We start from the raw sequence: 19,881 nt of genomic DNA on the forward strand, positions 1-19,881 counted from the left end.
TGAGCGTGCATTTCTTGGCTTCATCAATATTATCTAGTTTTGGTGGCTGTATATAAATGGGCTGTATACCTAGGTGGGGCAAGCGCTTGAATGGCCATTCCTTCATTCTCTGCTTCAAACTTTGTCTCCATATTTCCTCCTATGAATATTTTTGTTCCCCCTTTTAAGAAGGACTGAAGCACCCACACTTTTCTCATCCTTCTTCTTGAGCTTCATGTGGTCTGTGGATTTTATCTTGGGTAATTCGAGCTTTTGGGCTAATATGCACTTATCAGTGAGTGTATACCATGTGTAATTTTTTTTTTCTTCTTTTGATTGGGTTACCTCACTCAGGATGGTATTTTCTAGTTCCATCCATTTGCCTATGAATTTCATGAAGTCATTGTTTTTGATAGCTGAGTAGTAGCACTCCATTGTGTAGATGTACCATATTTCCTGTATCCATTGCTTTGTTGAAGGGCATCTGGGTTCTTACCAGCTTCTGGCAATTATAAATAAGGCTGCTGTGAACATAGTGGAGCATGTGTCCTTGTTGTATGTATGTTAAAGCATCATTTAAGTATATGCCCAGGATGTAAACTCCATCTGTAAGTAAAGAATTACTAGAAGGGCTCATAGAACTTGGGAAGTTCTATTTTTAATTACTAGTTTAATATAAAGGATATTCAGCCCAGAAAGAGTTAAATGGAAGAGATGTATTAGGCAATACGGGGAAAAAGGATGACTGTTTTATTCCTTTATAGTACCTTTGTATATTCACCAAAACAGAAATTCTGCAAGCCCTGTAGTTTAGAGATTCTTACATAGATTTCATTACATAGGTGTATGATTGATGAAGTTGTTGGCCATTTGTTATTAAGCCAATACCCAGCCATCTCGTGTATACATGGAAGTGGCTAGCACTGTTTCAGTAGCCTTGTCAGGTAATTGGAGGTGTTCTGTGATACTTCATCCAAACTTGACAGAAGTCATTCCTTGACGTTTAATGTAGTTGTAAGACTATACCAGTGAGCCAATTCCAGCTTTTTATTTAGAAATAATAACAAACTCATGAGAAATTACAAAAAGAGTGTATCACCTGACTTCTCACATTGTTGAGAAGCCTACAAAATTATAGTACAAGGTCAGTATCAACTCTAACGTTGACATTAATAGCACTATTCATATTCATACAGTAACATATGTTCTTTCGTGTATTCGTTGGGTGTGTGTATAGTTTTACCTATTTTTATTTCATATACATTCATTTAGCTACCAACACAGTCAAGATACTGATTGGTTTTTGACCAGATACCAGTTTCCCCTCCTGCCATGTTCCATCTGCTAGGAACCGCGGCTCTGCTCTCCACCTCTTTACTTTATCATGCTAAGAGTGGTCTGTGAGTGGGATTGTAAAGTATGCCACCCTTTTGAGATTGGCATTTTTATGAGGCATGATGTCCTTGAGATTCAGGTTGTTACACCCGTCAGTCGTTTGTTCCTTTTTATTGCTCTGTGGTGTTCCCCTGTATAGTTATATCGGGGTTTGTTTAACTGTTTATTAAAAGACATTTGGGTTATTCCCAGTTTTTGCCATCATAATTAAAATTTGTAACAGTGGTGGTGGACAGAGTTTTGTGTCAATGTGTTTCAATTTCATAGGAATGACTGTCAAGAGCTGCAGTTATGTGATGTAAGATAATGTGCTGTGCATAGTATAGTATATGGTGTGTTCTAGAGTGACTTTACCTGCATTCTTTTGCCTTAGACCACAGCTAAAGGTAACATTTGGCTGTGACTTTGGTTTTACTTCAGGTGTTCTGCTAGATATGTAATAATGTATCAGTATGTTTATCATTTTTATAAACTCCTCTGTGTTAGTATTGTATATGACTGCAGACAAATGAGTTGCTTTCTCAGAAAGAAAATCAAATTTTAATAAAGTGTACACCCAATTTCCAATTGGTGCTCTAATTTCTTGTTCCCTCTTTTGCTGTCTTTTCAACCGTTCTTTTCTTCAGTCCTGCCTGCACAGTGTAGTTAGTCCTTTATTTCCATCCTTGGCCTTCTAAGTCTCTCAACGTAATTAATTTAGGAATAAGGTGTAGACTACCAAATACAGTTCAGGAGGAAAAAAAACCCACCTGAATACAGTTTTAGAGGAGAGTGTTATTATATGTTGATACCTGAATGTCTCAGATGCTAAATGTACTTGCCTCTCATTCATGTCTTTTGTCTGTTCCTTTTTACTTCTTTCTTCAAAAGCTTTCACGTTGCTGTCAACAAATAAATTTGCTTCTGCCCTTCCACTGTGTATGATTGGCGATAACGATATCTCAACTGCTTTCTGTTTTCTTATCTCCAAAGAAATATGCTTTCTCTGAGTCCATGCTCATCTGTTTGAAAAGAAAAGGAATCATCTCTTTTCTCTAAGGCTAAGTTTTATGCTAGTACGTATACCCTTTCCACTATTCCTTGCAAGTTGCAAGTAGCCGGGCTGACTGCTTTAAGAATTACTGTTGCTATTGTGTCTACATCATGGTGTGTGGTAGAGGATAGAAGCTTGTGTACCATGGTGCATGTGCAGAGGTCAGAAAGCAACCTTGGTGGGCTCTTTTCCTTAATGTGATAACTCAGGTTGCCAGGCTTGTGTGGTAACACCATTGCTCAGCTGCTCCTGTACTGTGGCTTTGCAGTATGGTTACTCAGTCCATGTGTGTTCTTTATCCATCCCAAGATGTTTGCCTTTTCCACAAGTACCATCTTTTTATTTATACTCTATGGATATACTGTATAAAATTATTTGTTAGCAGTTTCATACATGCGTGTAACACACTGTGGTCACTCTTACACTCCTGTTCTCTTATCCGTTATCAAACACTATTAACCCTTCTCCTCCCACCATCCTACTTTCATTTTCCTTAATTAAAATGTTTTCTGAGAAATTCATGCATGACTACTGTATTTACATCATTTCTACCCCTCCTCCTTACTCCAATTCCTCCTATATGCCAAAGCTTGGTATAGCTTGTTGATAGTAGATCTATTTTTAGCTTTCTGAGAATTCTCCACACTGATTTCCATGATGATAGTACCAGTTTGTAATCCTACTAACAGTGAGTGGGTTTTCTCCTTTTCCTATATCCCCATAGCATTTGTTGTTGGTTGTTTTCTTGATGTTTACTTCTCTGACATTTGTATGATAAAAGCCTCAAAGGAGCTTTAATTTGCATTTCCCACATTGCTAAGGATATTGAACATTTTAGAAGACACTTATCCATTTTTATTGCTTCTTTTGAAAACTGTTCAGACCCATGGCCCATTTTTTTGATTGGGTAGTTTATTTCTTAACACTTTTTATTGATTCTTTGTGAGTTTCACATCATGCACCCTAATCCCTTCCCATCACTCCATATCCACCTTCCGCCCTTGCAACTTCCCCACAAAATAAAATAAAAAATAAAAGTAAATAAATAAAACAAAGCATGGGAAGTATCTTTTATCTTTATTAACTTGAGTATTTCTTATTTACATTTCGATTGTTATTCCCTTTCCCGGTTTCCTGGCCAACATCCCCCTAACCCCTCCTCCTCCCCTTCTATATGGGTGTTCCCCTCCCCATCCTCCCCCCATTACCACCCTCCCCCCAACAATCCCGTTCACTGGGGGTTCAGTCTTAGCAGGACCCAGGGCTTCATGGGAAGTATCTCGTCTTGGAAGCTGTAGTGTCCTACTGTATATATACCTGTTTGTCCCCACGTCTTACTTGCGATGAGTACTTCATTTTCTTGATTTGTTTTTGACTGTCTGTATATTCTGGATGTTAATTCTCCATCAGTTTATAACTGGCAAAACTTTCTACTCTGGGCTTCCTCTTCACTTAGTTGATTGTTTGGTTTTAAAAGGTCTCTTCTATTGGTCTTAATTCCTGAGTGAATGCAGTCCTATTCAGGAAATTCTTTCTTGCACCTATCTCTTTTTGGGCACTGCCTGCTTTTTCTTCCAGCACTTTCAGATTTCACATTGAGGTCTTTGATCCACTTGGAATTGATTTTTGTGCAGAGACATAGATATGGATCTAATTTTATTCTTCCACATCTGGGTATGCAGATTTTCCATCACCATTTGTTGAAGATACTGCCTTCCTCCAGTGTATACTTTTGGCATCTTTATCAAGTATGAGATGGCAATTAATTATACGTACTCACTTTGGGGTTTTTTATTTTATTCCACTGACTGATATGTCTGTGTCTGAGCCAATTTCAAGCTGTTTTTGTTACTATAGCTCTGTGATAACTTGAAATGTGGTGTAGCAATCACTCTGTCATCCCTATTCCCCAAGATTGCTTTGGCTATTTGGGGTCTTTTGTGATTCTATGTAAATTTTAGGATTTTTATTTTTCTACTTTCAAAGAGTGTCGTGGAGATTTTTGTTGGCTTGATGAAGTTTGGAAATGGCTTTTGGTAGGATGGCCATTTCTACAATTTCTGTGGGTATATAAGCATGAGAGGTCTTTCCATCTTTTAGTGTCTTTCTTCAAGACTTAACATTTTCCTTGTAGAGGTCTTTATCTTTTTAGTTAAGCTTATTCATAACCTGTAAATGGGAGAGTTTCCATGATCTTGGGAGTGTTTCCTCCCCACTTGCCTTTGGTCCTGCTGTTTGATGACAGCAGTAGTAATGTTGTCTAGGACAATGTATACATCCTGTCACTTTGCTGAAAGCATCCATCTCTGCTGTGTTTGCTTTGAATCTTTATATAGCCCTAGCTCTTCTGGAACTTACGTAGGACAGGCTGGTCTAGAACTCACAGAGATCCTCCTGACTATGCATCCTGAGTGCTGGGATTAAAGGTGTACAGTACCATGCCAGTGAGTGTTGATCGTTTGTAGAAATTTTCTGATACAAATTTTGGATTATTTTATGTATCATCTGCAAAATAGGAATAATTTGATTTCTTTTCCTATTTGTATCCCCTTAATTTTCTTCTTTTATACCAGGTAGCACTATATACTGAAAAGGCTTGAGAAGAATGGCTAGCTGTATTTTGTTTCTGCTTTTCATGGGATTTCTTTGGGCTTTTTTTCATTTAGGATAGCATTGGCTGTGGGTCTGTTGGTCTCAATGTGCTGAGGTGTGATCCCTCTAGTTTTACTCTTTATTATGTTTGTCATGATGGTGTTTATTTCCCACTGTGATTGATCAGGCAGCCTGTGGGCATGGGTGTAGAAGGAACATGGAGTTCACCAGTGGCTCTCTGAAGGCAGTGGCTTCCTCTCTGCTAGCAGCAGTCACTGCCATTAATCTGTGAGCTCAGATAGAACTCTGGGTCTGCTTCATGTTTCTATTCAGATTCCTTTCTTTGATTTTTGTTTCCAAACCATCTCGTATGATATTCCTATTTTCTGTTATTTGTTTATTTTAAGCCAGTGGTTTTAAACTATATTAAACCTAATATCCCATGCATGTAGTAAATTTTTATAATGTAACCTTCATAATTAAAAAAATCAATATAATAATTAATTGGCAAGTGAAATATAAGAAAATTTATTTTGTATGTCAGCATGTGGATGTTTTGACACAATAACAAGGAACAATGAAACATCTGGTATATATTTTTCATGTTAATATGAGAATGCTCAAGCACAACACTAGAAAATGATGAAGACCAAAACAATGCACATGTATCACCACCAGTAGCTGTAAGTATAAACTGGAACAGAAGTATTTCATTTGTGACTTAAACTCCAATGTTAATATGGCTGTCAGTCAGTGTCAGGTAATGAATAAACCTTAAGTTTCAAATTAAAGTGGTTTCTGTCTGGAATGAACACATTACTTTTTACAATTTAAGAACTTCTGAAGTGTCTGAAGAGAACTACAGTGTACTAACAAATAAATAAAATAAATAAATCTTTAAAAAAAGAACTTCAGAAATAGCTGACTCTCATGGGTAAAATGGATTTGGTTCTGGGTGATTGTTATGAAGTTGTTCATCTAGTTGGCATCTGAAGACTAGATAGTATGCAGAGATAGTCCTTGTGTGCTAATCTTGTCTATTGAATCTAATTCTTACGTATTTCAATTAAAAATAATTAGATTATATATTCTTACTATATTTGGCATGGGCTGTTGAAGTGTTTTCCAGATTTTTCCTTACCACAGATACTCATTTGGTTAACATTCTTAATTCCTAGGATTGCTAAGATCCTCAAATGGATATCACTGATTGGCATTGATGGGGCATTTGAGAATTTATTATTAGATTTTTTTTTCTTTAACTATTTTGGTGCTCGGAGAACATCTGGTTTAAGAAAAACGATTTTGTATTGTATCAGATATAAATTTAAAATTATGCCTCATTAGAGTTGGGAGATGATACTTTGAAAATTATAGTGTCTGCAAAAGAGAGTCCACATTATGAAAGCTGTATAACAAGCTTTTCAAGGTTTGACAACTTATATTTGCAGTCATATCACGGGCCCTGAGCTCCAGTTGTGGGACGATTACCCTATGATTCTGCAGCGCTTTCCTCGGCTCTGTCACGCTCAGGAAGTTGATACCTACACAGGGTGAGCGGTGAGTTGTGCTGAGCTTCCAGCCTCATCATGCTCTTCAGGCTCCCAGTCGTTCTGCTCTCAAGTTTCATAACTTGTCTGTTTCTTTTCCTTATTTAAAATCATTGAAAGTAAGAATGTTATCTTTTCCAGTAAGCCCCAGATATAATTTAGTGTTTTCCCTCTTTAGTATAGAATAGAGTTATTAAGGGCATGGGGAGGGGAGTTGAGGGGGTAGGGGAGAGAGAGAGAGAGAGAGAGAGAGAGAGAGAGAGAGAGAGAGAGAGAGAGAGAGACAGAGACGCCAGCCATGAGCACATGGAGAGAAGGGGGAGGTAATGGGAAGAGAGAGGGAAGAGGGTAAGGGCAAAGAGATAGTAGTGTTTAGAGAAAGTATATGGATTGATTATTCTTTTTAATTTTTTAATGTACAAAAATGGATTTGGCTGACATTTTCATGCAAAAATATCATTGCACTTTGTTCATATTTTCCTTTCTGCTGCACTTCTTTCTTTGCTTTGCTTTTTGGGGTGGGGGTGTCAAGATAAGGTCTTACTATGTAGTTCTGGCTGTTCTAGAACTCACAATGTAGGCCAGGCTGACCTCAAGTTAATAGCCACCTACCTGCCTCTGTCTCCCTTGGGATTAAAGGAATGTGTCACTATACCTGGTTTGATCAATTACTTTAAAATTTTGACTTATATAATATAGCTTTTAATATAAAACAAAATACTTTACATCTATAGTAGGTCAGCAAATTATATATATATACATATATATATGTTTGTGTGTGTATACGTGTGTGTGTGTGTGTGTGTGTGTGTGTGTGTGTGTGTGGTCTGAACTTTGATATAAATGATGCTCAATACAATGAGTCATTTCATTGAAGTTCAGCTAATACAGAATGCATGAGAAAATCTAGAAGGAAATTCAGCTTTACTTGATGAGAGTTTAGAGTAACTGCTTTACCTCTACTTCATGTTAGAGGCCGCTTTAAATACCCCATGGTTTGAGTGCCTCGCCATTGGATGTTAGAAGGATTCTGTTTTACCTTTTACCTTGGTCCTCAAGTGTTTCTAGTTATGGCTAGTGGGAAAAGTGTGTTCCCATTTTTGACACACTCCCCCACCCCCCAATAATCTTTCGGTTTGTGAGCAGAAAGTGAAGCCAGAAGTTTCCTTTAGTCACAGCAAGGAAGTTTTTCTTATCAGTTGTGTTGTGTTGCTAGTGACTTTCTGCTAAAATTAAAAAAATTTTTCTTTCTTTCCTCCTCCTCCTCCTCCTCCTCCTCCTCCTCCTCCTCCTCCTCCTCCTCCTCCTCCTCTTCCTCCTCCTCCTCCTCTTCCTCCTCTTCCTCCTCTTCCTCCTCTTCCTCCTCTTCCTCCTCCTCCTCCTCCTCCTTCTTCTTCCTCCTCCTCCTTCTTCCTCCTCCTCCTCTCTTCTCTCTTCCCCTTCCTCCTCCTCTCTGTTTTTCCTCCTCTCTCCTCTTCCTCTCTCCTCTTCTCCCTCCTTCTCCTTCTCCCCCTTCTCCTCCTTCTCTCCCCTTCTCCTCCTTCTCCCCCTTTCTCCTTCTCCTCCCCCTTCTCCTCCTCCCCCTCCTCCTCCCTCCTTCTCCCTCCTTTTCCTCCCTCCTTCTCCCCTTCCTTCCCCTCCTTCCTCCTCCTTTTCCCCCTCCTCCTCTCCTCCTCCCCTCCCCTTCCCCTCCTCTTTCCCTCCTCCCTTTTCTTCTCCCTTCCCTCCTTTTCTTCCCCACCTTTTCTTCTCCCTCCCCTTTTCTCCCCCTTTTTCTTTCTCCCCTCTTTTCTTTCTCCTCCTTTCCCCCCTTTTCTCCCCCCTTTCCCCTCTTTTTCTCTCCCTTTCCCCCTTTTCCCCCTTTTCTCCCTTTCCCCTTCCTCTCCTCCTTCTCCTCCTCTTCCTCATTATTATTATTATTATTATTAATTTTTAACCTAGCAATCAGCTGTTCCTTTTTCTTCTTTTCCTATGTAGAAGTTGACTCTATAGATTGCCATCACCCCAGGTAGGTTTTAGATCTTTGGACTAGTAATGCTCAGATGGGAACGTTTATGTAGATTTTCCAAACTTCAGAAAATTGGTTATTCTAAACTACTACTGGTCCCAAGCATTTTCAGTAAGGTCTACTATACTAAACCTGTATTTTGTACTTGTCAGCCAGTTAGAAAACGAAGTCTAATGTTGGTATAAGCAACAAAGAGAACAATCATCTTGAATAAAAACTGAAAATTAAAATATGGATATCAACACTTTAAGTAAGTGGATCCAGGTTTGAAAAGGGTGTATGAGGAGTGAAATGAGGCAAACTCAAGTTTAGCATGTATATCTTTATAACATTTGGGGAACAGGTTTGAGGTAGAAGAGAAGGGTGCCTTTATATATAGTATAATTTCACATTTGATTTGTACTATAATAGATGCATAAAACAACGATGGGGGCTGGGAATGTAGTTATTCAATGGTAGTGTCTGGAATGTGGGAAACCTAGGTTCGATATCTAGCATAACAAAAATACAAACCATAAAAAGTACCCATTGGTTTTTAAAAGAAAGTCGAAGTAGTGGCTTTAGAAGTCGGGGGGTAGGATAAGAGGTTAGTCACAATGAGAATCAAAGTTACGTCAGAGTAAGTATGACAAGATTTTAACTTATTTTTTTTTTTAATAATAGGCACTTCCCAAAATGGGGCTGATAATTCACATTTAATGTCTGGTTTATAATACAGACTTGTTATTTTACATTGATAGATTTCAAAGATGATACAGTTTAATCATTTGTGGCAGTCTGGTTTAGTGGGTGACATGTAGTTCTCTTTACACTGTCTCTCATGTTCATTTGTTCAGTAGGTTAACCACAATTTCTGAAACTCACCACCGTCAAAGTTTGATCTGTAGGTTGCCGCAGCTCCAAACAGTTCTTTCAAGTGTAGAAGAACTTAGTCTTGGTATGGAAGTCAGTGCGTGATTTAGGAATTTGAAAAATCCTTGCTGGGGCTCACGAAGAGGAAGAGAAAGAAACAAAATCCGTAGAACACATGGAAATTGGGGAAAATGATTTTGTAGTGTACCATAATAAACCACAGTAAACCCACGGGACTTGCAGCATAATGTAAAAGCCCTTAACTGTGGTGTTGCCTTTCTCCCTCGGTCAGAAGTGGGGAAACAGTCTATTTCACTTAGCTCTTCTGTCTCACTGTTCTTACGGTTTTCTGCCCTTGCCTGGTTCCTCATTATGGAAAGTATTATGAATTTTTCCCCACTACATGAATATAGGCACCTTGAAGGCAAGGCAGGAAACAAGACGCCTGTTAACCAGCACCTATTACATAATAAGGACCTTGTTTCATGGTGCTCTGCGGGCCTGTTCGTCCCCTGGGAGCTTACTTTTCCCTGGCATCTCCGAACTGCCCAATCCATCTCTTTTAAGTATTTTTTCCTAAGTTTTCTTCTGAAAGTTTTATAATATTTTTTTACATTTAGGCCTTTGATTCATTTTGAGTTAATTTTTGTGTGAAATATGTGATTTAGGGCAAGGGTTTTTTAAAAAATGTCTGTTTTATTTTCTGTAGCACTAAGATTGAACCCAGAGCTTTATGAATGCTCAGCCATTATTCCACCAGTGAGAGGTGTCCCCTGCCCCATTCTTTTACACTTTAATTCGAAACTACTAGATTAATTATAGTTGAGTAGTTCAGTAGTGTTGCTTATAGCTGTGTACAAAGTTCAGAAAAGAAGAAAATGAGGCTAAAAAAAAGTTTCTAGACGAAGAAAAAGATGCTGAACTTACTGAGTTTAGTTGGTTTTCTTGCCTTTTATTTTGTGCTCCCTAGGTAATGGCTGTGCCACTGCACTGCATCTCCAGCACATACACATGTCCATACACACATACTTGCCACAGCGTGCTTGTGGAGGCCGGAAGTCAGCCTCGGGTCAGCCCTTACCCTCCACCTTGTTTGAGGCAGGGACTTAAGTTGTTCTTAACTGTTTATGCTGGGGTTGTACGGTTTTAAGAATACAGTTCTGTGTGCATGTAGTAGTTTTTTTTTTTTAAACAAGTATTTTATTTTCAGAGCTATAGCAAGTGAAATTATCTTTTAAATTTTAGTATAAATATTTTGTTTCTAGTTTATTGCAATATGGTTTCTGTTAGCCCAGTTCAGGGACTGAGGTGGACTTAGTAGTTTAAAGAAAGTTTTGAAGATTCCCTTTAGTGTCATAGACAGTATGTCTGCAAAACAAAGTACGTTTGCTTGGCATGTGCTCCTGCTCCTTTCCCTCCCTCCTTTCTTTTGCCTGGCTAGAACTTTCACGCTATGTAGAACAAGCATGGTAAGAGGTGAATTAATTTTCAACCATGTTCTTAAAGATTTTTATTGCTGTTCATTAAGGTTGTTGGCCTGTATAGCTCCCTGTGTTTTTTAAGCTCATTTGTCTACTTTAAATATAGGGTATTGTGTTCTCAAAGTGATTGTTGAAGGAGACTGTATAGAATTGATGTTCTTTTGTATTTTGATTTTTTTTAAAGTTTTTAAGTTGGAACTGTCACCTTAGGGTGTGCTCCTGAGTTGATGGTATCAGTCAGATGTTTCTCACAATTCATTGGCATGTGTGGTTGATAGGTTCCTCTTTTGGAAGGGTTTAAACTGCTTTCAATTTCTTTTTTTAGAATTATCCAGATATAATTAGTTTTGAGTCCTTGTTTTTATAGTATGTAATTTCAAGTATTTAGCCCATTTTTTTTTTTCTGTTGTGGAACATAGTTACAGAGTTGTCTTTAGTGTCCTGTGCTCCCTTTAATGTGGGATCTTCAGTGACATCCCCCATGTGCCTGTTTTTATCTTTGTCAAAGTTGATAGATGTTTATCAGTTTTGTGAATTTTTAAAAATTGAGTTTCTGCTGTTTTAGTTTTGATTTCATGGGTGTCTTCTTGTGTATTTTGTTCTACTTTCTTTGGATTTCTTTTACTTTTTCCTAGTATCTGGGTGTGGAAATTTAGATTACTGGGATTATATAGTCTGATATCATAACAGGCATGAATATATTTCCCTCTAAGCTGCTGCTTACACCCTATAGATTTTGATATGCTTCACCTTTACTCTGCTCAGTAATCCTATTTAACCCATAGATTATTTAGTATTTATTTTCATGTGTTTAAAGAATTTTCTTGTCTTTCTGCTACTGCTTTTAGGCTTATTTCTTATGATCTTTAACATTTAAAGTTTCTTTATGTTTTAGGATAAAGCCCATTTTGATAAATGTTGTATAAATCCTTGAAAGAAATGTGTATTTTCTAATCACCTAGTTCCAGTTAGTTTATTTTCTTTTAAATAGCTATTCTGTAGTTGAGTTAGTTGAAATTCCCGTGGTGTGTGTGTGTGTGTGTGTGTGTGTGTGTGTGTGTGTGTGTGTCTGTGTGTCTGTGTGGTGGAGGTCAGTGTTCTCCACATTAAATTTTGTGACAAGGAGTCTCACTGGACCTGGATCCTTTTAACCAGCCTAGGATCTATCCTGTCTGGCCCAGCACCTGGGTCACAGAGTGGGTGCTGCCATTCCCGGCTTTCATGTGGTGCTGTGGATCTGAAGTCTAGCTCTAATGCTTGAGCAGCAGATACCTTGCCAACCAAGCTAGCTCGGGTCTGTCTTGTCATGAATATGTGTATTTTAAAACCATATGATTTTAGAATACCCATTAGTAATTATTTTCCTGGAGAATTGACTTTTCATATCAGCTCTGTTTCTGTTCCTGATAATGCTACTTTGATACTGTTTTTATTCTAGATTTTCTTTGATTAATATTTCCATGCTCTCTTTTCCCATCTTTTTTAAAAACAATATATTTTTTTAATTCTTTGAGAATTTCATATGTAATTTCCCCACTCCAGTTCTTCCCAGTATCCTTCCCATTTTTCCCTCTCAACTTTTTGTCTGTTTTTGTTTTTGATTTTTTGATTTTTACGCACAGTCCAGTTAGTGCAGCTTGTTTGTCAATGGGTGCATTGACATGCTCTAGAGCGTGGGCAGCCTACCCGGAGCCATAGCTTCTACTTTGCCCAGTTACTACTGCCACTAGTTTCTCAGCTCGGGATAGGGATTCATGAGCTCTTCGCCCATTTGTTGCGGCTTGATTGAATGCTGCTTTTGTGCAGGCAACCATAGCCACTATGAGTTCACGGACAGTCACTCTGGCAGGCCCAGAAAATGCTATTTCACATCTTCCAACCACCAACTCTTAAAATTTTGGGCCCTCTCATCTTTAATCTTCCCTGAGTCTTGGCAGGGTTAGGGAGGATTGCTTCAGTGGTCTCATTTAGGGCTGGGTAAACGCTACTGGCATTTGCTCTGTTCATATTGAGTAGTTGTGACTCTCACTAACCCATCTACTGCCAAAGGAAGCCTCATGAGGGTTGAGAGCTACACTGACCTGTGTGTAGGAAGAAGCATGGGTACCAGGCGGTGCGCTCCTGTGTCCATTCTCTTCTGTGTAACCAAGTGTGAGCTTAGTCCTCTGTGGTGGGCTGTGAATCTAATTTTAACTGCCCTGGATGGCTATATTGACTGTTTTTATAGATTATTTATGGTCCTTTAAAATCATCCTGCCTGTCTTTTTTTTTGGGGGGGGGTTCTTTTTTTTTCGGAGCTGGGGACCGAACCCAGGGCCTTGTGCTTCCTAGGTAAGCGCTCTACCACTGAGCTAAATCCCCAGCCCCCCTGCCTGTCTTTTTAATTGTGTATTGCTATGTTGGAACCCTTAGATTTAATGTTGTTGTGCTTGGATTTAAATGTGCTGGCTTTGTATTCTCTTATTTCATTCATCATATTCTCTCCTGTCTTAATGAATTATCTGAACCTTGTCTTAAGGATTTCATTGTGTGTACTCATTTTATATTGTCTTTATATTGTCACCACATTATAATTTATGACTTACAGTATCTTAAAATTTTATTATTCTTGTGTCAGAATTTTACTGGTGTAAGTAGAGTGTATTTAGCATAGGCCAAGTCTTTTTCTTTTCACTTTATGATACTGTCATCTTGACTATTACTGTTCATGTATTAACATTCATCCTTGCTTTCAACAGTGGAGCATAATTTCAACAGTCAAACAGTTTATAAAACTGAAGAGAAACATTGCAATTTTATATTCTTTTATCTTCATTGATTTTTTTCATTTCTTTTTTTAAATTTTAATTTTTTTAATTGAAAAATAGATTCCCAGCCAGTTTCCTACCCCCCCACCACCCTCCCCCGCCTCCAAATTCTCTTCACCACATCTAAGCCTCCTTCCTTTTCTCTTCAGAAAAGAGCATGCCTCCAAGAGAGAACAGCCAAAATGGCAAAACAGATACAATGAGACAAGGCAAAGCCCTCATCTGGAGGGTTGACAGAAACCCAGTAAGAAGAAAAGAATCCCAAGATCAGACCAAAGAGCCAAAGACACCCCACTCCTACTGTAAGGAGTCCTACAAAAACACCAGGCTAACAGCCATAACATATGCAGAGAACTTGGTGCAGACCCATGTTAGCCCCGCTTAGTTGGCTCAGTGGGCCGGGTTTTCTTGGTGTCTTCAGTTCGCTCTGACTCTTAACAATCTTTCTTCTGCCTCCTCTTCAGGGTTCCCTGAGCTCCAAGCGGAGGAACCCAATGGAGACCTCCAATTTAGACTTCGTTTGCATAATGTTTGGTTGTGGGTCTCTACACCTACTCTCATCCTCTGCCAGAGGATTTACTGCTTTGCAGATTTCCAGTCTGCAGTTCAATTACCCAACAATGGGCAGCTGTTTCGCTCAGTCCCTCGAGGCTAGGTGTTTCAGTTGGTCTTCTGTGTAAGGTGGAATCCTGAAGAAGGCTCCAGTTTGCTGGCAAGTTGAAGAAGGGAGCCTTCCTCCTTTCATTGTCCTTATGTAGACCTCCAGCAGAAGGCTTGGTCCAGATTAAAGACATATACCCCACACATAGATCTAAGTTCTTTACATGGAACTTACTCTGTCTCAGGCTGCCCTTGAACTCAGATCTGCCTGCCTCTGTCTCCTGGAATTAAAGGCATGTACCACCTTGTCTGGGCCTAGACTTTTCTTGGCCACTGTACCTCAAGATCTAGATCACGGGTGTGCCCACCTTTTCTAGACTGTAGTTCATTCCAGGTATAGTCAAGTTGATAAACTGGAATAGCCATCACACCCCTTTTCATTTCTAATTTGTTAGTTTGGATATTTTTTATCTTTGAGTTTGGGTAAGGGTTTGTCTATCTTGTTTATTTTTCTCAAAGAACCAACATTTTGTTCATTGATTCTTCTATTGTTCTTTGTTTCTATTTGTTGATTTTAGCCCTCAATTTGATTATTTCATGCTGTCTACTCCTTTTGTGTGTGTCTACTTCTTTTTGTTCTAGAGTTTTCAGATGTGCTGTGATGTTGCCAGTATGACATCTTCCCATTTTTTATGTAGGTGCTTAGTGCTATGAACTTTCCTCTTAGCACTATTTCTATAGTGTCCCATAAGTTTGAGTATGTTGTATATTTCTTTTCATTGAATTCTGGAATGACTTTAATTTCTTTATTTCTCTTTTGACCTATATTTCATTTTGTGTTTCTTTGAGTTCTTTCTGTTGTTGATATCTAGCTCTAATCCATAGTTGTCTGGTAGGATACAGGGAGTTATTTCAATTTTCTTATATCTCTTGAGATTTGCTTTGTGCCTGAGTATGTGGTCAGCTTTAGAGAAAGTTCATGTGGTGCTGTGAAGAATTTATATTCTCGTTTATATTTATATACCTCATTTATATTGTTTGGCTGGAATGTTCTGAAAATATTTGCCAGGTTCTTTTGGTTTATAACATCAGTTAACTCCAGCATTTCTCCTTTTAGTTTTTTTCTGAATGATCTGTCTCCATTGGTGAGAGTGATATATTGAACTCTCCCAGTATGAGTGTGTGAAGGTTAATATATGATTTAAACTGTAGTAATACTTCTTTTACAAAGTAGGTACCGTTTTGGGGGGATGAGGTTATAGATGTTAAGAATTGACCTATTGTCTTGTTGGGTTTTTCCTTTACATATATAATGTTCATCCCTATCTCTTTTAGTTAATTTTGGTTTGTAGTCAATTTTGTTAGATATTAAAATGGCTATACCAGCTTGCTTCTTAGGTCCATTTGCTCAGAATATCTTTTTTCTAAGTCTTTACCCTGAGGTGATGTCTATCTTTGATGTTGAGGTGTATTTCTTGCATTCAGTAGAAGGATAGATCTTATTTTCACATCTATTCTGTTAATCTGTATTATTTTGTTGGGGAATTGAGATCATTAATACAGAAAGATATCAACGTTCAACAATAGTTAATTCCTGTTGTTGTTGATGTTGTTGCTGTGTGTGTATGTGTGTGTGTACACCCTGGATTTGTAGATAGATTTTTTTTTTTAAATTTGATTTTATTATGGAATAACTCATTTTTCCACCGATGGTAATCGAATGTTTTGCTGGGTATAGTAATCTGGGCTGGCATCTATGATCTCTTAGAGTCTGTAGCACATCTTTCCAAACTTTTTTGGCTTTTAGAATTCTCCATTGAGAATTCAAATGTAATTTTAAAAGGTCTGCCTTTATATGTTATTTGATCTTTCTCCCTTATAGCTTTTAATCTTTCTTTGTTCCATATGTTTAGTGTTTTGATTATTATGGTGAGTGGACTTTCTTTTCTGGTCCAATCTATTTGATGTTTTGTGTGTATGCCTTTTCTACCTTTATAGGTATGTACTTCATTAAGGGTAGGAGATTTTTCTTCTGTGACTGTCAAATATTTTCTGTTTTTTTTTTTTTTTTTTTTTTTGGTTCTTTTTTTGGAGCTGGGGACCGAACCCAGGGCCTTGCGCTTCCTAGGCAAGCGCTCTACCACTGAGCTAAATCCCCAACCCCATTTTCTGGGTTTTTGAGCTGAGTTTTTTCTTCCTCTATTCCTATTATACTTAGGTTTGGTCTTTTTATAGTGTCCCAGATTTTCTGGGTATTTTGTGTCAAGAATTCTTTCTACATTTTCCTTTGACCTATATATCCATTTCTTCTATAGCATCCTCAATGAATTTTTCTTTTTTTTCATCTCTTGTATTGTTGGTGAAGTTTGCCTCCTGTTTGCTAAATTTTTCATTTCACAGATATCAACCAGCCTTGGCATATCAAGTTAGGCACATCTTCTATTGGGTTAGACCAGGATGCCCATTAGGGGCAATGTGTCTTAAAGGCAGGTAACAGTCAGAGACAGCCCCTAATCCTGCTGTTATTAGTCCTACATGAAGACCAAGCTACATATTTGGCCATGAGACTTGACATCTGTTTTTATAAGTTGCTGGTGAAGTCTCTCTAATGAGAGTTATGCTAGGTTCCTGTCTGCAAGGATAGCAGAATAGCATTAACAGTGTCAGGGGTGGGCTCTCTCTCATGACATGGGTCTCAAGCTGGACCAGTCATTGGTTGGCCATTCCCTCAACTTCTGCTCCATCCTTGCAGGCAATACAATTGTAGGTTGAAGGTTTTGTGGCTGTGTTGGTGTCCTAGTCTCTCCATTGAAGTCTTGCTGGGTTATGGAAGATGGCTGATTCAGGCTTCATATCCCCTGCTGGAGTCTTAGCTAGGGTTACCCTCTTAGATTCCTGGGAGCTTCCATTGCCTTAGGCTTCTTGTTTGTCTCAGAAGTGCCCCCATCCACTTCAGTTGTCTGTCCTAGTATTTTCTCACTCAGTCCTCCTGCCACCTGTTCCCTCCTGTTCATTCTCTCCATCCAGTTCCCTCCACTCCTACCCCATCCATCCACAATGTCTATTCTAGTTTCCCTTCTAAGGGAGATTCACATGTCCTCCCTTAAGCTCTCCTTGTAACCTAGCTTCTTTGGAAACAACTTATTCCCACAAGGACTACTTAGATATATTAAACGAATAAATATTTTAAAGTCATTGGAACCGTGTTAGTACATAGAAAGTACTTAATTATTAGCTATTGTGATTTTGCTTACTTTTGAGCTCTCAAAACTTGGATTCTTTTTTAAAAAAACCTTTTCCTATGAGTTTAACAAGTTCTATGAAAGGAGGCCTGGTGTGCTGTGCACCTCAGCTCTTGTAGTTCACAATGGATATTTCATGATAGAGGCGAGTAGAGTAATGTAGAAGATATAAGGAAAATGACAAATTCTGTGATTGTTTTGAGAGACTTTACGTAATGTAAATTATAACTTAAGGTAACTTACCACTGTCTGTGTTGTATTTCAGGAATCCTAATGAACTGACCAGCAGCATTTTCACAAGTTGAAATGAACAGAGAGCTTTTAGAGCCAACATGTAACAGATGGATGTGAGCCCAAGGCCATCATCTTCATGCCGACACTCTTGACTGGGTAGGATCTGTCTCTTCATCTTTGATCTGGATTGCTGGCAAATAAAAGGAGTTCATGTAGTGTTTTAGTTAAGCTTGAGTCACCATGAGTAGTAGTTTAGGAAAAGAAAAAGACTCGAAAGAGAAAGATCCCAAAGTACCATCTGCCAAGGAAAGAGAAAAGGAGGCAAAAGCCTCTGGAGGTTTTGGGAAAGAAAGCAAAGAAAAAGAACCTAAAACCAAAGGGAAAGATGCCAAAGATGGAAAGAAGGAGTCCAGTGCTGCCCAACCTGGTGTGGCTTTTTCAGTCGACAATACCATCAAACGGCCTAATCCAGCACTTGGGACTAGAAAGAAATCCAGCAATGCCGAGGTAACTAAGGAGCTTAACAAATGCCGGGAGGAGAACTCAATGCGCTTGGACTTATCCAAGCGGTCTATACATATACTGCCGCCGTCAGTCAAAGAGTTGACACAACTCACGGAACTTTATTTATACAGTAACAAATTGCAGTCCCTCCCAGCAGAGGTGGGCTGTCTAGTCAATCTTATGACGCTGGCTCTCAGTGAGAATTCACTCACCAGTTTGCCTGACTCTCTCGATAACTTGAAGAAGCTGCGGATGCTTGATTTACGGCATAATAAACTGAGAGAAATCCCTTCGGTGGTGTACAGGCTAGACTCCCTGACTACTCTCTACCTTCGCTTTAACCGCATAACCGCTGTGGAGAAGGACGTCAGAAACCTGCCGAGGCTCAGCACGCTTAGCATCCGAGAGAACAAAATCAAGCAGCTCCCTGCCGAGATCGGTGAGAGGGTCGGGGTCCTTGGTCTCTGTTAGATAAGTGACTGCCTGAGCTCTTTCATACCAGAAACTTCTCAATGTCGGGAAACATCTTATTTCTATAATTTTTCTTAATTACAGTTTATTAAATATGAGTAGATAGAGATTATTTTATTAAGTGAGTTTTAAAATAGATATAATTAGACTTTTATTAGACAACTGAATCTGCTTTTTCATTGGAGAAAGAATTTAAAAGAGGTTTGCATAATTTTTAAGTCGTTATTTTAACACTTGCTTTTATTAAGTATGTTTATAGATATATTTTATGCTAGCTATGTTGTATCAGCTTTCCTATTCTGTCTCTCTCTTTGTATGAAAAACGTTAATTTAAATTAATATCACTTTGTACCTGATTACCACAGTCAGTTGTCTTAGCGGTGTGAAAGGCCACTGCCATAGTGTGTTTGAAAGGACTCGCATGTTTGTTAAAATAAAGTGCAGAAGCTGGGCACAGTGGTGTGCAGGACCCAGGACGCCCCACTCTAGGATGATTACTGGAGCCCAAGGTTTGGGTGCGTCCTGGCAGGCAGAGCCTCAGAAACAACAAGAAGCAAACAAAGTACAGCATAGAAGGGCAGAGGACAGATTTATAGTGCGCACACACGTTGCTACTGGCAGTTTGATACATTTCACTGTAGTCTGATGCATTATACTGAGACAGAGGAAGGACTTACTTAAACTGCTGTGGGAGAAAGGAACAGGTAAATACACAGATCTATACAATCAACTTTCTTGATCCTTTGGAACAAATTTTGGCTATTTTTTTAAATTGTGGAATTCATTTATGAACCATTTGGAATATATTAATAGTTTTTGAGAAATTTAAAATGATGTCTTTGAGCCCTTTTGATAAGATGTTTAAAATATCAAAATAAAAAATGGATTTGAGAACATAAAGAGTTTTTCATGTTGTTATAGGCAGCCTGTTTGCTTATGAAGAACCACAGATGAAGCGACTATTTTGTTGACTGAAGGGTTGTCTTAGGGATGATATAGGAAACGTGCATGCTAGATTTTGCAGCTTCTTGGTGATGCAGTGTTCTATGCTTAAATTAAAATATGACAGTTAAGTTTCAGATATGTTCTTATATTTTACTCTACACACTTAAACATTGATTTTGTCTTGTGGC

At 38.5% G+C, this 19,881-nt stretch overlaps 1 protein-coding gene and 1 long non-coding RNA gene across 8 annotated transcripts in view; one reads left to right on the forward strand and one right to left on the reverse strand.

Annotated features, from left to right (window-relative positions):
• Shoc2 (SHOC2 leucine-rich repeat scaffold protein) overlaps positions 1-19,881 on the forward strand; it is an 88,554-nt gene that overhangs the window by 19,158 nt on the left and 49,515 nt on the right. For 5 of the 6 annotated variants that reach the window (XM_039080784.2, XM_039080785.2, XM_039080788.2 and 2 more), the window contains exon 2: positions 17,805-18,716. In XM_039080784.2, the coding sequence (XP_038936712.1) occupies positions 18,014-18,716 (703 nt within the window). In that variant the 5' untranslated portion in view covers positions 17,805-18,013. Of the gene's footprint in view, positions 1-17,802; positions 18,717-19,881 lie in introns of those variants that run through there. The other variant, NM_001013155.2, reaches the window with a different exon arrangement.
• Positions 1,892-17,921, reverse strand: LOC134484116 (uncharacterized). 2 transcript variants are annotated; one of them, XR_010061495.1, is made up of 2 exons: positions 17,783-17,915; positions 1,892-2,375 (listed from the first exon to the last, which is right to left on the reverse strand). It is a non-coding gene; the product is annotated as an uncharacterized LOC134484116 (long non-coding RNA). The 2 variants fall into 2 exon arrangements; XR_010061496.1 differs by lacking the exon at positions 1,892-2,375 and adding an exon at positions 9,238-9,543 and having other exon boundaries at positions 17,783-17,921.

Source organism: Rattus norvegicus, chromosome 1 (genome assembly GCF_036323735.1).
Source record: "Rattus norvegicus strain BN/NHsdMcwi chromosome 1, GRCr8, whole genome shotgun sequence".
Lineage (NCBI taxonomy): Eukaryota > Metazoa > Chordata > Mammalia > Rodentia > Muridae > Rattus > Rattus norvegicus.